Source organism: Anabrus simplex, chromosome 7 (assembly GCF_040414725.1).
Source record: "Anabrus simplex isolate iqAnaSimp1 chromosome 7, ASM4041472v1, whole genome shotgun sequence".
Classification (NCBI taxonomy): Eukaryota; Metazoa; Arthropoda; class Insecta; order Orthoptera; family Tettigoniidae; genus Anabrus; species Anabrus simplex.
In genome coordinates, this window is record NC_090271.1 from 173644515 (window position 1) to 173662356 (window position 17842).

Here is a 17842-nt window from a genome sequence, read left to right on the forward strand (position 1 = left end):
TATGACTATTAGTAGCGCTAGGTACATTCAACATATGTCACTAGAATCACAACTGTTCCTTATATAACTATTTTATATAAAGTCTTTCCAGTTACAAGAGAGGCCTACCCTCTTGGCTACAAAGAATTCTACAAACAAATCTATGCATAACCAAACTTGGAGTTCTGAGCTCTATTAGAAGAACACAAATGCACTGATTCTTCAGGAAGATAGGCATCGCACGCAACCTCTCCGCTTAAGTACCAGTTTCTATGTACTACACATAATCTAACAATCTCGAAAATAAATGGCTCATATAGCTTTTATGACGGAGAGAAATATAGAGAGAAAAGTTGTTAATACATTCTACATCTTTTATTACATCACTCTTGCTATAGGAAAGCAATGAACGATACGTAAATTGAAATGAATAGCGGTCTGCAGTAAACAAATCAATTATTTTCATTATTCTTCTGTGTAGAGCGCAACCTAACCAAAAATGGAACTTGTGCACCACATGTACTCTACTCACAACCGAAGAGAAAAAGTTTAAACACCGCAGTTGAATGAAGGTGTTCATTCCCTGTCATTTTACAAACAGGCCTACATAAATATAAAAAATAAAGGTTCGTAAGTAAACAGCCGGCATAATATACCTTCTTGACACCGTTTTGGCACTGCCCGCAAGGCTCATGCCCCCTCTTTGCTCATGCCTGTCAAAAACATTTGAGCATCGGCATCCGTCATATTCAAAAGCAAGGAAATGTCGAGTTGATAATTTGTAATCAGCTGACTTGTAGAAGACTTCTTTTGTATTATAGAGAAATATGGTATACTTCTATAGAAAACTTGAACTTTCCTGTCTGTAATTTCCTGTATTTTGTAGTTTTTTGAGATTCATTAAACTGCCGATTTTAGTTCCATATGTTCAATGTGTTAATATGGTTAGGTTATATTTTAATAACGTTATAGTATAAAAATACAGGGCTCAGCAGATATAATGAGCATGTTTTAAAATGAAGCGATTCTGATTGCAAGGGAAGCTCGCATGTAATTGTCACATTCACGAATAAGTTTGAGTGGTGCCTTTAAAAGTAGGAAAAAATATGAAGATAAAGTTGGAATCCAAGAGGACAAATTGGGGCAAATATTCGTTTATAGGAGGGGGAGTTAGGGATTGGAATAACTTACCAAGAGAGATGTTCACTAAATTTCCAATTTCTTTGCAATCATTTAAGAAAAGGCTAAGGAAACAACAGATAGGGAATCTGCCACCTGGGCGACTGCCCTAAATGCAGATCAGTAGTGATTGATTCATTGATTAAAGTACAGTACTTGGAATTTTAATAAAACCTTTCAGTTTCAAAAACAAACGCCCCTTAGATGTGCTCCACCGCTTTGAATGCTTCGTTGTATGCGTCGATGATGTTGGTCATTATTTTGTCCAGTCCATGTGTGTATCTCAAATAAAATAAATATAGTTCTGTTATCTTGATGATGCTTGTTGTTTAAAGGGGCCTAACATTGAGGTTATCGGCCCTCCAATTATCTTGATAGTCTATAACAGCTGCTACTCTGCTACTTTCGGATCATGAAGAGCTTGTGGATGAATATTGCTAGAATTTTGTAATTTTGTTTATTTATAGCCTCATTGATACAGAAATACACTTTGTCATTCATGAAAAGATTTTTCATCAGTGTCTGATGTTTATGTATTAATTGCAGTATCAGGTAACACAGTTCTAAGTGTATCCTCTTTATCTTCATTACAGATATGTTGCACAACTTATTTTATATTGGCAAAAGTTCATGTTTTCATGTAAAATTCACCACACGCTGCAGTTTGTTATTTGCAGTGTAATAGTACACTTCTTTTCTTACCTGGGTGGACTTCCTTGCTCAAATTTCCACTTTTGCACTACCGGTACATTTTCTGATATGTGCACTGAACATGGTTAATCAGATGAGGTTTTGTTTATCATACCACTTTCTTTATGACATTGTTTCACCTCATAATCTATAAGTTTCATTTCCGTATTGATTGTAGCTACAACATAACATTAGAAGGAACATCACAACAATAATTATTTTTGAAATGCTTGCTGTGTTTCTGTTGTTGATCATGTTCCAGTGAACCACTATGTCAGGCTGTGTAGATCAGATGGTAGAAGCGCTGGCCTTCTGAACCCAAGTTAGCGGGTTCTGTCCCAGCTCAGTTTGATAGAATTTGAAGGTGCTCAAGTACACCAGTCTCGCATCTGCAGAAGTAAATGTTATCTGTAATACGTACCTCAGGAATGAAATTTTGCATGACAGAATTCCAAGAACCAGAAAAGTACGGTAGTTAGTGGGACGTAAAACCAATAGAAAACCTCGTTTATAGGCTTCCTAGAAATTTTTTGAAAACTTAAGTGTATTTTTCATAGCCATTTGTGAATTTTGTGTACATTACTTAAGAATATAGTTGTATAACAGGATGTACATAATGGTATGCATTTTGATATTTTCAGCATGGGAGAGTTAAAACACGAACGACTGCAGAACAACAGGAAGTTAAGCGAAAAGAGCGTGAAAAAAAGGTGAAATTGTATCGAGCAGGAATAGAGAAATTGTTTAAGAAGGTACACATTTTAAGTAGTTTTTCCATTCTATTACTTGAGAACTTCCATGTTTTCTAATTTACATTGACACTAGAACGACGGGAGTGTTCATTTTGACCGCAAAGCTCTTTCTAATACGTTCGCATTGAGAATTCATGACCTTTCTCAAGTTTCAGAGTTTGTTAAGCATACAAAATATTTCTTTTGAATGTTTCATTGGAACTGAATAAATCAATGTTTTATCTTGAATGACGAGAATGGTCAAAATGACCGCCATGAATTTCTCCGTAAGGGGATAGAAATTATTGATTTTTCTCCTATTTTCCTTATGCTAGCAGTGTCACTTGTTTCAAATTTAATCATCTGTTGTTACGTGTTTCAGCGGACAGTCATTATCGATTTTTTTCCGTCTCATTCCCTCGCGTGCGCATTGTCACTTGTTTCAAATTCAAACATCTATTGTCACGTTTTTCAGCGGACAGTCATTATAGATTTTCTCTGTCTCTTTCCCTCACACGCGCAGTGTCTCGTGTTTCAATTTCAAATTTCTATGGTTCGAAGTTTCATTGGAAAGTCTGGAACTGCAGTTTGTTGGAGTTCTGAAATGTCTAGGCACAAGGGACTGACTCTTGATGAATCCTTGCATTCCTTGAAGAGGTCGGTGAGAATTCCAGTGATGGTGGCGGTTCCAGTGAGCCACACCAGCCAATGTTCGCACTTCCGATAAAACTGAGTGGAAAATACAGAATTAAGACGGTTCTGTAAGAGGTAGATTTGGTGTACAAAACGTCATGAAGGATAAGAAAGGACCTACTCCATATGCAAGGAGACATATTGGAGACAGTGAGGCTTTATCGTGGCATCCATTGTTTTCAGAATCTTTGCTGAAGCATATTCAAAAGTGTATCATTGGTGAAACTCGCAGACAGTTGGAGTCAGATTCATGGGACATTTCTTTGGTAGAACTTGAAGCGTTCATAGCTTTAGTGTACACAATGGGAGCAATGCATTATTCTTCTATAGATGTGAACGACATGTGGTCAAAGGAACAGACCTCCAGTGTTTTGCCGAAACCATGTCACATAACCGCTTCAAGGAAATTCTTAGGTTTCTCCGGTTTGACAGAAAAACAATGTGTTCAGCTCGGCTTATCTATGACAAATTTGCTTTAGCTTCTGAACTGTGATCACCTTTTGTTCAAAACTCTCAGCTGAGCTTTACAGCTGGTGAATACATCACAGTTGATGAACAACTCCTGCCATGTAAAGCGTGTTGTAAATTCATTTAATACATGGCAAATAAGCCTGATAAGTTTGGATTGAAATTCTGGTTGGCTACAGACCTTGAAACCAAATACTTCTTGAATGGTTTCATGTACTTGGGAAAAAATGAAGAAAGGGAGAGAAATACTCAATGAATATTGAATTTTCACGACCGCATTGTAACTGAAACCAACTTTCAACCTATTAGGTCGTGTTACGTACATTTAGTACATGTTGAAGAGATGTTAAGTACAGAACAAAAATGGCCAACCAGACACCAGTGGGATCCGAACCCACAACCTCCCGATTTCGCGTCGGTTGCTCTACCAATTGAGCTATGGTGGCCTAGGCCATCTTTGTTCTGTTGGAAAGGATCTAAGCTACAGGTTGTGGGTTCGGATCCCACTGGTGTCTGGTTGGCCATTTTTGTTCTGTACTTAACATCTCTTCAACATGTACTAAATGTACGTAACACGACCTAATAGGTTGAAAGTCGGTTTCAGAAATACTCAACTTGGCGAGCATGTGGTTCTGAGCTCATGGAGCCATTTCTTTATAAGGGAAGAAATGACAATTTCGTTGCATCACAGAAGTGTCTGCTTTTACCTAAGGCACATCTATCGTTATCATGTGACCAGATCGCTGATAACTTCCACCAATTTGCAAAGACACAAGTGGAGAATGCTTCTCGTCAAGGATATTGGTCAACGAACAAAAAAACTCGTATTGTTTGTTGGTGCAAACCAAGAAATAATGTTTGTATCCTGATTACCATGCACAAGCAGGTTGAAATATCTGACAGTGACAGAAAGCATCTGGTAACTGTGATATTTTACAACTCTACAAAATGTGGAGTGGATGTTCTTAAAGAAATGAGCCACTTACACACTACTTGGTCAGCATCGAGACGATGGCCTGTCTACATCTTCTATAATGTACTGGATTTTGCAGCTATAAATGCCTGAATTTAATTTTGCGCAAGCAATTCTTTGGAAATTTCTCTAAGATGCTTTATTTTGAACCTCATAAATGAACTAAGATCGCCACACTTTGATCAAGAGGCGTCCAGCAACCCTTCCTTGTGGTTCAGAGACCACCAGTAAAAAAAACGTCGCAAGCACTCATTCTAAATGGAAAATTCTAAATTCCCATGGAGAGAATTAGATATTTTTCACCAATAGAGCATGTCAAAAATGTATCAAAAACATATCAGATGTAAGGTTTTCAGGCATTTGCTCTAATAACCAGCGTTTCGTCTTAGGTCTGACACTAGACTCGTCAGAGTGGGATGTGTCAGTCCCAACCCACTGACTCTGGGGTGTAAGCAGGTGAACTTATCAGAAGCCCTTATAAGAGGCACAGTCTGATAAAGATAAATCTCCACAATAGAATTATTGCCCGCCTAGCAATTCCGAGTGGAAAATTATAAATTCTCATGGAGGGAATTAGATATTTTTCACCAATAGAGCATGTCCAAAATTTATCAAAAACATATCAGATGTAAGGCTTTTCATTCATTCTGAACATTCATTTGTTACATCACAGAAGCCTGCTTTTACCTAAGGCACATCTATCGTTGTTACCATGTGACCGGATCGCTGATAACTTCCACCATGGACATTCACTCATTCTGCCGCAACAAAATACCAGATTTCTGTTCATCATGTGACAAGCCCACCTGTGAAAAATGCCAAGAATGCTGCATCAAGAAAGTTTATTGCGAGAAATATGTCGCTGGTAAATCAAGCAGTAACTGATGTGCTTGCGAAAAGTGTATGATTGATCATGATAAACAATAACAGATGTCATAAATGATGATCTTGTTCTGAAACACAAATAGTGTTATGTAGTTTTAAAGTGTTCTAAAATATGTGTAAACTGTAAAATGTAGTAAAGGAACTGAAATAATACTGAAAATGTGATGGAACCTAAATACTGCAAACATAATGTTTGGGTTCTGAGCAAGTATTGTACTTCCATATTTACAAAATATGGAGGCGTAGTTGTAAAGTATTGTAAAATGTTGTGTACGTTGTAAAAATCAACTGGAACAATTTAGCAAAGGAACTGAAATAACAGTTTAAAAATATGATGAAACCTAATAAGTACCGATACTGTAAACAAGTTGTTTTAGTTCTGTGTAATGTGTATTGTACTTTTCCTTACTGCAGTCAAAATGATCACTGCTGTCGTTCTAGGTAGTTAAAAATAGATGTTGTCCTAGTGTTAATAGAAATAAATGAATGTCAAGATTTCAGAAACATTGTTTTGTAATCTCTACATGAAGAATGAGATAACTTGCCTGGTAGTTGTCAGTGGAGTCAAATCTGTTTATTAGTGCTTTAATCCTTGTATATCCATCAGTGATTTCTTGTTCATATCCCAAGCTAGATGTTCAAGAGAGGAAAAGTAGGATTTAAGATTGTAGAGACTATATAGGGCCTATATATTTAAGTTATGCCATAATCTGATGCGTATAGTGTAATGATAAGCAAAACTAGAGGTACCCACTGATAATGTTTTATTCTTCTAATGAAGTAGCCTACTGTTCACAGAGAAAACAATAAGAGATTGTATAGAAAAACTAACCTAACCCCATTGCACTACAGCCCTGAAGGGTCTGGGCCTACCAGGTGACCACTGTGTAGCTCGAAGGCCTGCAGATTACAAGGAGTCATGTGCTCAGTATGACGAATCTTCTCAGCCGTTATTCTTGGCTTTCTAGACCGGGGCCGCTATCTCACCGTCAGATAGCTCCTCAATTTTGGATAGGCTGAGCGGACCTCAAACCAGCCCTCAGATCCAGGTAAAAATCCCTGACCTGGCCGGGAATCAAACCCAGGGCCTCCGAGTAAGAGGCAGGCATGCTACCCCTACACCACAGCGCCGGCAGAGAAAAACTATTAATTAACGAAAATGCAAAATGATGGTGTAAGTGTAAATTGGTAGTCTATATATTGCCACATTCTTCACTCCATAATTTATTTGAGGATATAATCCTCAAGATGCTTAGGGGGCTGTCTGTTTCTTGTAGGTTTTGGAGGTTTTGGAAGTTCTAGTCCTTCCTCATTTTGGTTAATTTTTGAAGGATCAGGTGGTGTTTTACCATCTCCTTCAGTTGAAGTTATTTCTTCTGGAGGTCTTTGAAGTTTGGCATCAGGCCCTAGTATATCGCTACTCAAGAGGGGCACTTTGGCCAAAGTCTTTCAAAGGAGTTAAGTTGCATGTAGAAACAGTTGTTGCCTTCCCATCAAGCAGACGAACATGCACTTTTTCAGCATCCCTGTGAAGAAGTCACCTGTTGTACTAACAGTTCATATTTAGAAGCTCCATCATGCCTTATCAGAAAACAGTCTAGGAGTGAGAAGCCAGGAAGGAGTCGAAAACATGTTTGTGAGGAGTCGTGTTTGTTGCTGTACATAGCAGGGACCGCACCAAATGTATTTTTTAAAAATTTATTTATGAAATACTTCCTCTCATGTAGAGGCTGCCTTGCGACAAAGTATACTTTTACATTTATTTTTAGAAGATAAATAGATATACTGTACTTGATAAATGTTGAAGGTAACCTAATTGTAACAGTGATTTCTTAGAATTATCAGTGAGCCCCTTAAGGCTATGATGGCAATCTCCCGTAACGCTGTAACTGGCAGAGACATCTGTTTCCAGAAATTAGCGGCAAAAGCGGGAATCGTTCCCCTTGCTCCAATCATCAGACCTACTATGTCGATTTCCTCTATCTGGTATTTCTCCCTGTAGTAAGGAATTGTTGGTAAGTAAATATTCCTTTTCTCTACATAGGTTAACATCTGAGGACTGCGACTTATGGCTTTCAAAGCGAATTGTGGGGTCGATGATGTAACCTCTCTTCTTATTCTTGAAAGCAATGATGTCAATCCTTCTGTGGCTTCCGTTGTCCGCTAAGCCATGAACCTCTTCAAATACCTGGAAACCATGGTCTTTTAGCGTTGCCGCAATTAATGAGTGAATGTTTATGATGACGCGTATTCCTTAAAAGTTCACCATGAGGACAAGATCCCAGAACATGCGCAAGAGTTTCACTCTCCTTGAGACAGCGCCTACAAAGGGAATCGTTCTGAGATCTTCCTGGTACCGATCTAACTGCTGAAATGTTTGCTGTCATCTTAATTGCTTCACGCCATTCACTACATGATAAGCCTTGATGGTCTCGAATCCAGGAGTTGGCAGGAGTATATTCATTGTACAAACATACACCTCTTCCTAACTGCTGCAAGTTACACCACTCACTGAATGCCCTTTCTCTCAGTACTCTTCTCACTTTCCTGGCATCTGTTATTTCTAGGCGTGGATGCAGCAAATTGTCAGATGGAGGGACATTGAGGGACTGTAGTGAGAGAGTTATTTCTTCTTTCAGATTTCTTGTAGCACGGATGTATTCGTTACCTGAGCTTAATAGTACCTTACAGATGTTAATGTGCTGAAGATGAGCTTCCTAAGTGGCGCAGAAGAGTCCCAGCCCCTTATATTTTTTCTCAGTGTAGACCATTCCATTAGGAATGTCTCCAGGTATTTGAAGAATTTCCTTAAGAGCACTTTGAATTAGTATGTCTGTATCAGCAAGGAACTTTTTTGGAATCTTCTCTGGCTTGATAGTTTGGAATGGGTATATGAGAGATGGACATATAACTGTGTTTATTACTTTAAATTTCTGGTCAGCCTGTGATAGTGGAGAAGAAACAAATTTCTCCATTTTATTCTGTAATTTTTTAAGCTCCTGTGTAGGTTGAAAAATTATTTCATTTGAAAAGTTAACTCCCAGATAGCGGATTGTTTCCCCACGTCGCAAACTCGATATATCATTGCTCTTAAATTCAGCTGGGTCTTCGATTAACTTTCCGCGTTTGATGCAGATTGCCGTAGATTTCATTGGGTTGATATAAAGCCCTATTTCATGAAATCTCCTTGTGACTATATTCGAGAGCTCAAGTGCTGCTCTTAGACTATTTCCTATGACAACCAAGTCATCAGCGAAACCCATGATCGTTAAAGGTGGAAGATGCGATACTAAAGAAAATCCATAGTGGCTTGTGAGAGAGTCTTCAGTTAGTTCGTTTAAAATATGATCTGTCGCTAGATTGTAGAGACAGGGAGAAAGAGGTGATCCCTGCATAACACCCCTTTTTAGGCTTAAGATGGCTGTCTTTCCAGTTACAGTTTCTATTTTTGTAGTGTTTCCTGTCTGGAGATTAACTATTAGTTCCTTTAATTTCTCAGGTATTGCTAATGTCCTCAAGGTCTCATGTAAATGAAGGTGCCCAATGTTGTCAAACGCCTTTCTGACGTCTAGAAAAATCACTGTTAGATCAGTTTTGTTCAGTTTCACGGAATTTAAAACCGAATCGAGTGTAGAAGTATTGATATGTGTACCGGCTGAAGATATAATTCCCCGTTGTTGTGGATTAAAAGCAACGTATTCTCTCAGGCGTTTATCAAGAGCTCGCTCAATTACTCTCCTAACAACAGAAAATATTGTGATTGGTCTCCAGTTTGCAATGTCATCAGGGTCACCTCCCTTGTGTATAAGAACGGTTCTTGCTTTTCTAAAAAAAGTGGTACCTGTCCTATTTGAAGCATACGAGTGGCTATTGTGGCAATTGTCTCGGAAGCGATGTCACTTTTAATAGCTCTAATGATGACGTAATCTGGTCCAGGTGAAGTGTCCACCGCAATTCTACTTGTTGCAAACTGTATTTCATCTTTAGATATAACATCATTAAACGTGTCATTGTAAACCGTTCGTGTAGCTTCACTCACTTTTGGGGGATAATTTTCTCTCACTGAATTATTTTCATGTCCTAATATTTCATGGAAATAGCCATATACATGTTGCGAATTAATCAGACATCTTTCGTTGTTTTAATGAAGGAGAGTTCTAACTGCTTTCCTACGTTGATTGTGGAACTGAAATCGAATCAACTGATATAAATATTTACTTCGTCTTTTTTCTCTATCCCTATTAGCGGACCTTTGCGGATTTGAACTTTGTTTATATCCTTTTTCCGTATTAACATACGATTTCTTTTTACACGCCTCGTAAAATTTCCTTGCTGGGTGTTTAGGCCCAGGCAAAAAATCAATTGCAGTGGACAGAAACTTTAGAAAGTCTTCTACAAATAAAAAAAATTCAGAATCATTGATGTCACCTTGTAGCCTTTCCCTCCATATCACCATTTGCTCTTGGTAGTACGAGTTATGTGTGTTTTGTTGTTTTATTTCTTTTCTAGATTCATGCACTTGTTCTACAGATGTTCCTAAATTTATTTCAGTATTTACTTGGTGGTTCGATTCCCCAGCTGTCTGTCTATTCACTAGCTGTGTTCGGTGCTCATTCGGATGTGCTTTTGAGATATGAATATTGACCCCCCAAGTGGACTTAAACAGTTGCCCGCAATGGTTACACACAGGCTGAGAGGAATTACTTTTGTCATTAGCTGAAACATTACTTCTGTTTGAATCATCCATCTCAATGTATGATGTGTCAGCAGAGGTATACAAACTTCGGTTAACCTTACTTACGTGATCACCAGCTGATCATTCAAGTGCTATGGTAACTAAGCACTGTAAGTAAATAAACAAATATGGCTTCCCAGACTGAAGATGTACACACATTCAATTTGAAAAGATTATATCAAAAAATATACTGACGAAAACACAGATAACATAGTATCGTATAAAAATCAATATAAATAACCACAATCACAACCCTATTATGCTGAAGAATACATCACTTAAAAAATTAATCCTATAAAGACCACATGCAATATCCTTGGCTAATACATTCTCCATGTTTGTGTAGATTTCCAGATTGAGTGATTTCAAGCCTGACTCAATTGTCTTCCATAATATGCTAATATACCTCTCCACCTGCCCATTTCTAGCAGGATTGTTGGCAGTGGTTCTACTGGAGGAGGCCACACCCAGAAAATTAAGAAATGCCTTCAATTCCTGCAACATAAAGCAAGCTCCTCTGTCGGAGTGTATGTATGCCAGAGTTCCAAATAGTGCAGAGTTGTTTCCACTTTGATATAACAGTAGACGAAGACATATTCTGGCAAGGAAAAGCAAAAGGCAATCTTGAGTGTTCGTCAATGATAACTTCCAGGTATTGGCTCTGTGTGGTAGATGGTAGAGGATCTTTAAAGTCTATGTTGAGTCTTTCGAATGGAGAGGTCACCTTAATCAGCACTCCTTGATGGCAGTTAAATCTGGGTTTGAGTACGGCATAGACACTGCACGAAGCAGTCACACGACGTATTTCTTCCAGAGTGTATGGGAGATATTTGTTGCAAACCCAGTGATAAAGACGTGTTACGCCAGGATGACAGATTGAGAAATATACTTCAGTAAGCTTTCCAATCGGATTATAGACAGTAGTACAAATTCGTGAAAAGGCATCGATAGTGACGTTTGATTTTCCAGGACTGAAAACAGGTTAGCTCCATTCGCCAAAATAATTAATTTTTTTTCTTTCATGACAATATTATCAAACATAAATGAGACTGATCATTGATCTGTTATCATTCTGAAGTGTCTACCAATCAGACAGTGTCACCATTTTTTAAGTCATTCCAAAATGGCTTGATCTTCTTTTTGAACCAATGAATGTATCAATTCTGAGCCTGACAGAACTCTGTAGAAAAAAGCAACAGGATAAGTGGACTGTAACAGAGTAGCGTCAATAGCGCTCTCTGATGCATCTGTTTCTACAGAGAAGAGAATTTCAGAATCAATGCATATTATGGCAGATTTCTCTATTTCAGATTTTCTACAATCCGAATTGCTTCATTTGAGAGCAGGAAGGTCAAACATGCAAGAGGTACGATCTTATTCATGAATCTCGGAATGAGAGAGGAATAATGAGAAACTATTCCAAGAGACCTTCTTAAAGTAACAGCATCCTTTGGTAAGGGCAGGTTTCTTAGAGGTTCTAGATGTCCTAGCCAATCTGCGTCAGGTCTAACGGTTTTATTGGTGATTTGGTACACAAGTAATCTGATTGATCTTAGAGAGCATTTCTAATTGTTCAGTGTCAGGTGTGTTTAAGAGGTGCTTCCATGAATTTCCATAGATTTTCATCATGCTGCTCCTGAGTCTCACCACAAATCGTGACGTCATCTAAGTATGCAAAAGTGTCTTTGCAGATAATGTCGTCAATGATTCTTTGAAAAGTAGCAACTCCATGGGTGTCACCAAAGGGTATTCTTGTGAATTGATAGAGCTGCTCACAGGCTTCAAATGCGGTACTGTTGATCTTCATCAATTACAGGGATTTGGTGATACGTGCCTTGAAGGTCCATTCTACTGAATACTTCATAACTGATCTCTTTGGTTTACTATATATTTGATTCTAGGCAAGGGTATGCATTCAATAATGTGAACCTATTAATGGTTTGAGAATGATCAAGGACCATTCTCTTCTTCTGATTGCCGGGCTGAGTGGCTCAGTCGGTTGAGGCACTGGCCTTCTGACCCCAACTTGGCAGGTTCGATCCTGGCTCAGTCCGGTGGTATTTGAAGGTGCTCAAATATGTCAGCCTCATGTCGGTAGATTTACTAGCACGTTAAAGAACTCCTGAGGGACTAAATTCCGGCACCTCGGCGTCTCCGAAAACCGCAGAAGTAGTTAATGGGACGTAAAGCAAATAACATTATTATTACTTCTTCTGATTTCCTTTTGCAACGACTAATGGATCTCTCGTCCGGCTCCATGGCTAAATGGTCAGCGTGCTGGCCTTTGGTCACAGGGGTCTCGGGTTCGATTCCTGGCAGGTTTGGGAATTTTAACCATAATTGGTTAATTCTGCTGGCACAGGGGCTGGGTGTATGTGTTGTCTTCATCATTTTCATTCGCATCACGACTTGCAGGTCGCCTACAGGAGTCAATTTGAATGACCTGCACCTGGCAAGCCGAACTTGTCCTCGGATACTCTCAACACTAAAAACCATACATCATTTCAGTGGAGTTCTTTGAGAAGGAAAAGCTGGGTTCGGCAATGCCCTCTCTTGAGAGTCAAGTCACCTCCGCTTCTATAACTTGGCATCACTATCAGAGAAGCAGTGTGATTTGACAGTGTTGAGCTTACAGTCCTCCTTGAGATTGGAAAACAACAAAGCTGGCCAGACATGGGCTACAGTAAGGCTAAAAATAGTTAGAGGGCTCATATCTCCACTACCTGAAGAGTTGAATGCTTTCCTAGTACTGTATATCATGGCCAATGATGATATCAGAACAAACATTAGGCAGAAGATAAAGTTCCACATTCTTGTAGTAATGATGTAGTATCCCAAGAGTAACGTTACATTGTCCAACGATACTTGACCAGAAAGAGGTTGAGGCAAGAGACACATTGCCCGAAGAAGGTGGGATGTTTCCTCCTAATCTCTGTGCAGTCTTCTCATTAATAAAACTTCTACCAAAGCCACTACATTGCTTTCTATTAACCGTTGCAGGGACCATGTTTTTCTCTAACCTACCTGGAGTGGCAGTGAGGCACGTATCACCAAATCCCTGTAATTGATGAAGATCAACAGTACCGCATTTGAAGCCTGTGAGCAGCTCTATCAATTCACAAGAATACCCTTTGGTGACACCCATGGAGTTGCTGCTTTTCAAAGTATCATTGACGACATTATCTGCAAAGACACTTTTGCATACTTAGATGACGTCACGATTTGTGGTGAGACTCACAGACCCAACAACCCCATCTGAACATTCAGTTTTATGACCTCAAGGAGGGCTGGATTTACATACTTAAAAAAAAATTGCCCACATGTACCACAACTATGACAAGTGGCATTTCTGGCTGGACACCTAGTACGTACAGTATGTGTCTCTCATTCCCACAGAAATAACATTTCCCACTGATGGCAGCTAATGTAAGGTCATGTTCACGTGACTCAGTATGTACAGAGCCTTGATCTACTTGATATGAAGCAGGATTTGAGTCTTTGGTTGGAAAGTGACAGCATTAACAGTCGAAGGTGAGGAAAAGGACAAGGATTGTAGATGTGCCAGTTCGAGAGAGCGAGCCACATCATAAGCTTCTCCCAAGGTTAATGGTGATTTCTCTAGCCTTCGTTGGTGGATGCCTGTAGATTGTAGGCTGCTGATGAAGGCATCATGAATAAAGTCATCTTGATTTTTATCAGCTGTAACTGACAATCCGTGCCTAGAAGCTTCAATGCCTGATGATCTTGGTCACTTGATTCATCCGGTTGTTGCTGGCGAGTCGCTAACTTGTGCCTAGCAAAAACCTCGTTGATTGGTTTATGAAAATCGCTTCTAAGATAAATATTGCATCATTGTAAGATTGACAATTACTCATGAACTTATAGACTTTGGGAGAGATATACTGTAGTTGATAAGCATATTTAGTTTGATGACTTCAGTCAAGTGGTGGATCTATGCTTGAAATAAAGCTCTGTGCATCCGATACCAGCGAGTCCATTTTTGAGCGGCTGTAGCTGAATTTGGATCAGTACAGAAACGTCCAGGTTTTAAAATGTCATCCTTATGTCTCTTTTTAGAAGAATATAGTGTAATGATAAACAAAACTGGGGATCCCTACTGATAAGGTTTTATTCTTCTAGAGAAGTAGCCCACTGTTCAGAGAAAACTATTCCAAAGAAAAACAATGGATTACAAAAATGCAAAATGACGGTGTAAGTGTAAATTGGTAGTCTCTTTGATAAATATCACCGCACATAGAACAGGATATTTATTAAATATTTATTTAACACACTGTCTTTGAAAATATCACAAATCATTCAAAATTTCTATCATCTGCATAGAATGCGAAAGAATTGGTTCTAGCCTGACAAGACAAAATATTATATTGTTTGTATATCTGACTACAGAGAGCACACAAATAATGAGTTGATGGCTGGTGATATCCTCTTAGGATGCAGAATCTATGGTGGAAACCATGAATGGCCGCCGTGGTATACACGTGAAATTAATTTCATTATGGTCCGTAGGTATTGACAATTATCACTATTAATAAAGATTGGAGGGTCCACCTATTCAATACTGTAAATAATATGTTATAATTATTGAGGCTGATAAAAAAGAATGATATGGCGTATGGCTTTTAGTGCCGGGAGATCCCAGGATGGGTTCGGCTCGCCAGTTGCAGATCTTTTGATTTGACACTCGTAGGTGACCTGCATGTCATGATGAGGATGAAATGATGAAGACAGCACACCCAGCCCCCGTGGCAGGGAAATTAACCAATGATGGTTAAAATTCCCGACCCTGCCGGGAATCGAACCTGGGACCCCTGTGACCAAAGGCTGGCACGCTAACCATTTAGCCATGGAACCGTACATTGAGGCTGATGATGACCCAGTAGAAGTTTGAAACTAGTCCCTATCCACTCCTTTGTTTACATGACCTGCCTGCTCCCTCCAGCAAGTCAGTGCTTGTTCTACATCAGACATTAGAGATTTACTTCTTTGCCTGAGGTCCTAAGTCTACTTAAAGACATCATATTATGACAAGAAGATCATAACCATCATTTTTGGTATTATATGTATTTTAATGTTATAATTATTCTTGCAACATTGTCCTTGTCTGGTATACATATATATTAGTTATCATATAATCTGTTTAATTTTTATTTGGCTGAAGATGACCACTAAGTGGCTGAAACTAGTTCCAAGACTGATGTAATATCATTTACTTGATATAGTGTATGGAAAAGGCTGAATATGGCCTCTAGAAAGGCAAACATGTACCGTAAAACTCTATAGCTATACTTCGTATATAAATGTAACCACATAAAAGTGGATAGTATTGAATAGGTGGACCAATAAAATACTTTTGTATAAGTGGTATGTTCCGGACTGTCAGTGGAGAGATGGCGTGGAATTACATTAGTAGACGAATAAGTTTGAGTGGTGGGTTTAAAAAGTAGGAAAGATCATAATATTAAGAGGACAAATTGGGGCAAATATTTGTTTATAACCGGGCGAGTTGGCCGTGCGCGTAGAGGTGCGCGGCTGTGAGCTTGCATCCGGGAGATAGTAGGTTCGAATCCCACTATCGGCAGTCCTGAAAATGGTTTTCCGTGGTTTCCCATTTTCACACCAGGCAAATGCTGGGGCTGTACCTTAATTAAGGCCACGGCCGCTTCCTTCCAACTCCTAGGCCTTTCCTATCCCATCGTCGTCATAAGACCTATCTGTGTCGGTGCGACGTAAAGCCCCTAGCAAAAAAAAAAAAATATTTGTTTATAGGAAGGGAGGTTTGTGATTGGAATAACTTACCAAGGGAGATTTTCAATAAATTTCCAATTTCTTTGAAATCGTTTAAGAAAAGGGTAGGAAAACAACAGATATGGAATCTGCCACCTGGATAACTGCCCTGAATGCAGATCAGTATTTATTGATTTTGATTTTTTAAATGTTAGTATATTCAGAATCCCATTACATCATATATTTCTTAGTCTTACTTTGGGTTTTCTTCTTGTGTACGCTATACTAGAATCAGACCCTGAAGAGTTGTCATTATGTCCAGGGGCACTGGAAGTAAGGTCTGCATTCGTAATCGTTTTAACCATTCTGAGGCTGTTTATCATTTGAAAGCAATTTCCTGTTACTCTTCTAATGACTCGCTAGGCTTGTCACAGAAGAGGATTTTCTTTCACGGTTGGCTCTTTTGGCCTTTTGGCAACAAATCTTCAATACCCTGAAGATGGGTTGTTTGTCCCCTCTGCCTTGGGCATGAATGTCACCTGGGGACCAGTAGCTGCCCCTGACATGGAGAGCAGACACTGGGGGACCATCCTTCCTATAAGAGAGCTGCTCCACCCGAAGCCGTTGGCTCCTTCAGTTAGTCAGGTGACTCTTGGCATTGAGTCACTAGCTGTACAGTCTACTCCATTACCATAGCAGAGTTTCCCCTGGCTAGTACAAGGATATGGAATTAAATTTGGTACTTACAACCAGGAATAAGAATAGACCAACAACTGGAGTAATGATTGGTAGGGATCAGCTGAGGAAGTTGGAAAGTTTCAAGTAATTAAGAAGTTTATTACAGGTAAATACAAGAAACGATCTAAAATTTTAGAAGCTTACCTAGTGTTTACACTGCACTAAGTCTTCTGGTATGTGCTAGAGCAATTTTGTTACTTTCATTGATCTGTCTCTGTCTTATCCTTGGCTTTGACAAAATGAAAGTGACTGAGGTATGAGCGATGCTAGTAATGCCATTCCTTACGCAGCCAGTCCCTGCCATGAATGGTGTGAAACTGTTGCTCATAGGGTCGGTTGGTGCTTGCATTTCTGTGGGCTTGGCAGACTGATATGTAATAGCAACTTCTGGCTCGGTGAGGAAAGCAACGGGAAACTACCTCACTCCTCATTTCCCTAGTACGCCTCTTCAGTGATGCCTAGGCCATCTATGACAGCTCATGGCAGAACTGTTGAGGATCCAACCAGCCTTCGGGCTGATGACTAAACATACATACAGTGTGAAGTAAATATGTCCCCCACAACAGCAAAAGAGTGATTTACTGGATGTTGATGTACGCTTCAGAAACTTGGATAATGAGGGAAGAGACAAATGCAGGATCCAGGCCAATGAGATGAAATATATAAGAAGTAGAACAGGAGTTACAAAAATGGATAAGAAAAGAAATGAGAAAGTTAGAGAACTAGTGCAGATAGAGGCAGTCAAAACCTATATTACACTCGCTCATTATTCATAGGTTGCACCTCTGCTCATGAGTGGGGCAACGAGAATCTTATGCATCAAGTATAAGAGCTCATAAACGAGGCAACTCGAGTATGCTCACAACAGACGAGGAATTGGGCAAAGTGAGTTGATGAATGACATGTAATTCATGTAATATCAGAAGATGACTACTTCTTGTTGAACACTTACATAAGTACAGTTCACAGTAACTGGTTTTATTCAACAACACAAATGTTAATGATGTCTACTTTATTATTGCTGAA

The 17842-nt window shown here is 39.2% G+C and overlaps 2 protein-coding genes across 5 annotated transcripts in view; one reads left to right on the forward strand and one right to left on the reverse strand.

Annotated features, from left to right (window-relative positions):
* LOC136877428 (deubiquitinase OTUD6B) overlaps positions 1-686 on the reverse strand; it is a 114231-nt gene extending 113545 nt beyond the window's left edge. The window contains exon 1 of one of the 3 annotated variants that reach the window (XM_067151457.2): positions 512-627. Coding sequence is in view for 1 of the 3 variants with exons in the window: in XM_067151455.2 (XP_067007556.2) it covers positions 109-148 (40 nt within the window). In the remaining 2 variants the exon portion in view is untranslated. The other 2 variants (XM_067151455.2, XM_067151456.2) reach the window with 2 other exon arrangements.
* Positions 687-706: 20 nt separating this feature from the next.
* The window catches only part of RabGGTa (Rab geranylgeranyltransferase subunit alpha), a 155518-nt gene continuing 138382 nt past the window's right edge, over positions 707-17842 (forward strand). For both annotated transcript variants that reach the window (XM_067151459.2, XM_067151460.2), the window contains exons 1-2: positions 707-809; positions 2490-2600. In XM_067151459.2, coding sequence (XP_067007560.1) covers positions 807-809; positions 2490-2600 — 114 coding nt within the window. In that variant the 5' untranslated portion in view covers positions 707-806. The remainder of the gene's footprint in view (positions 810-2489; positions 2601-17842) is intronic.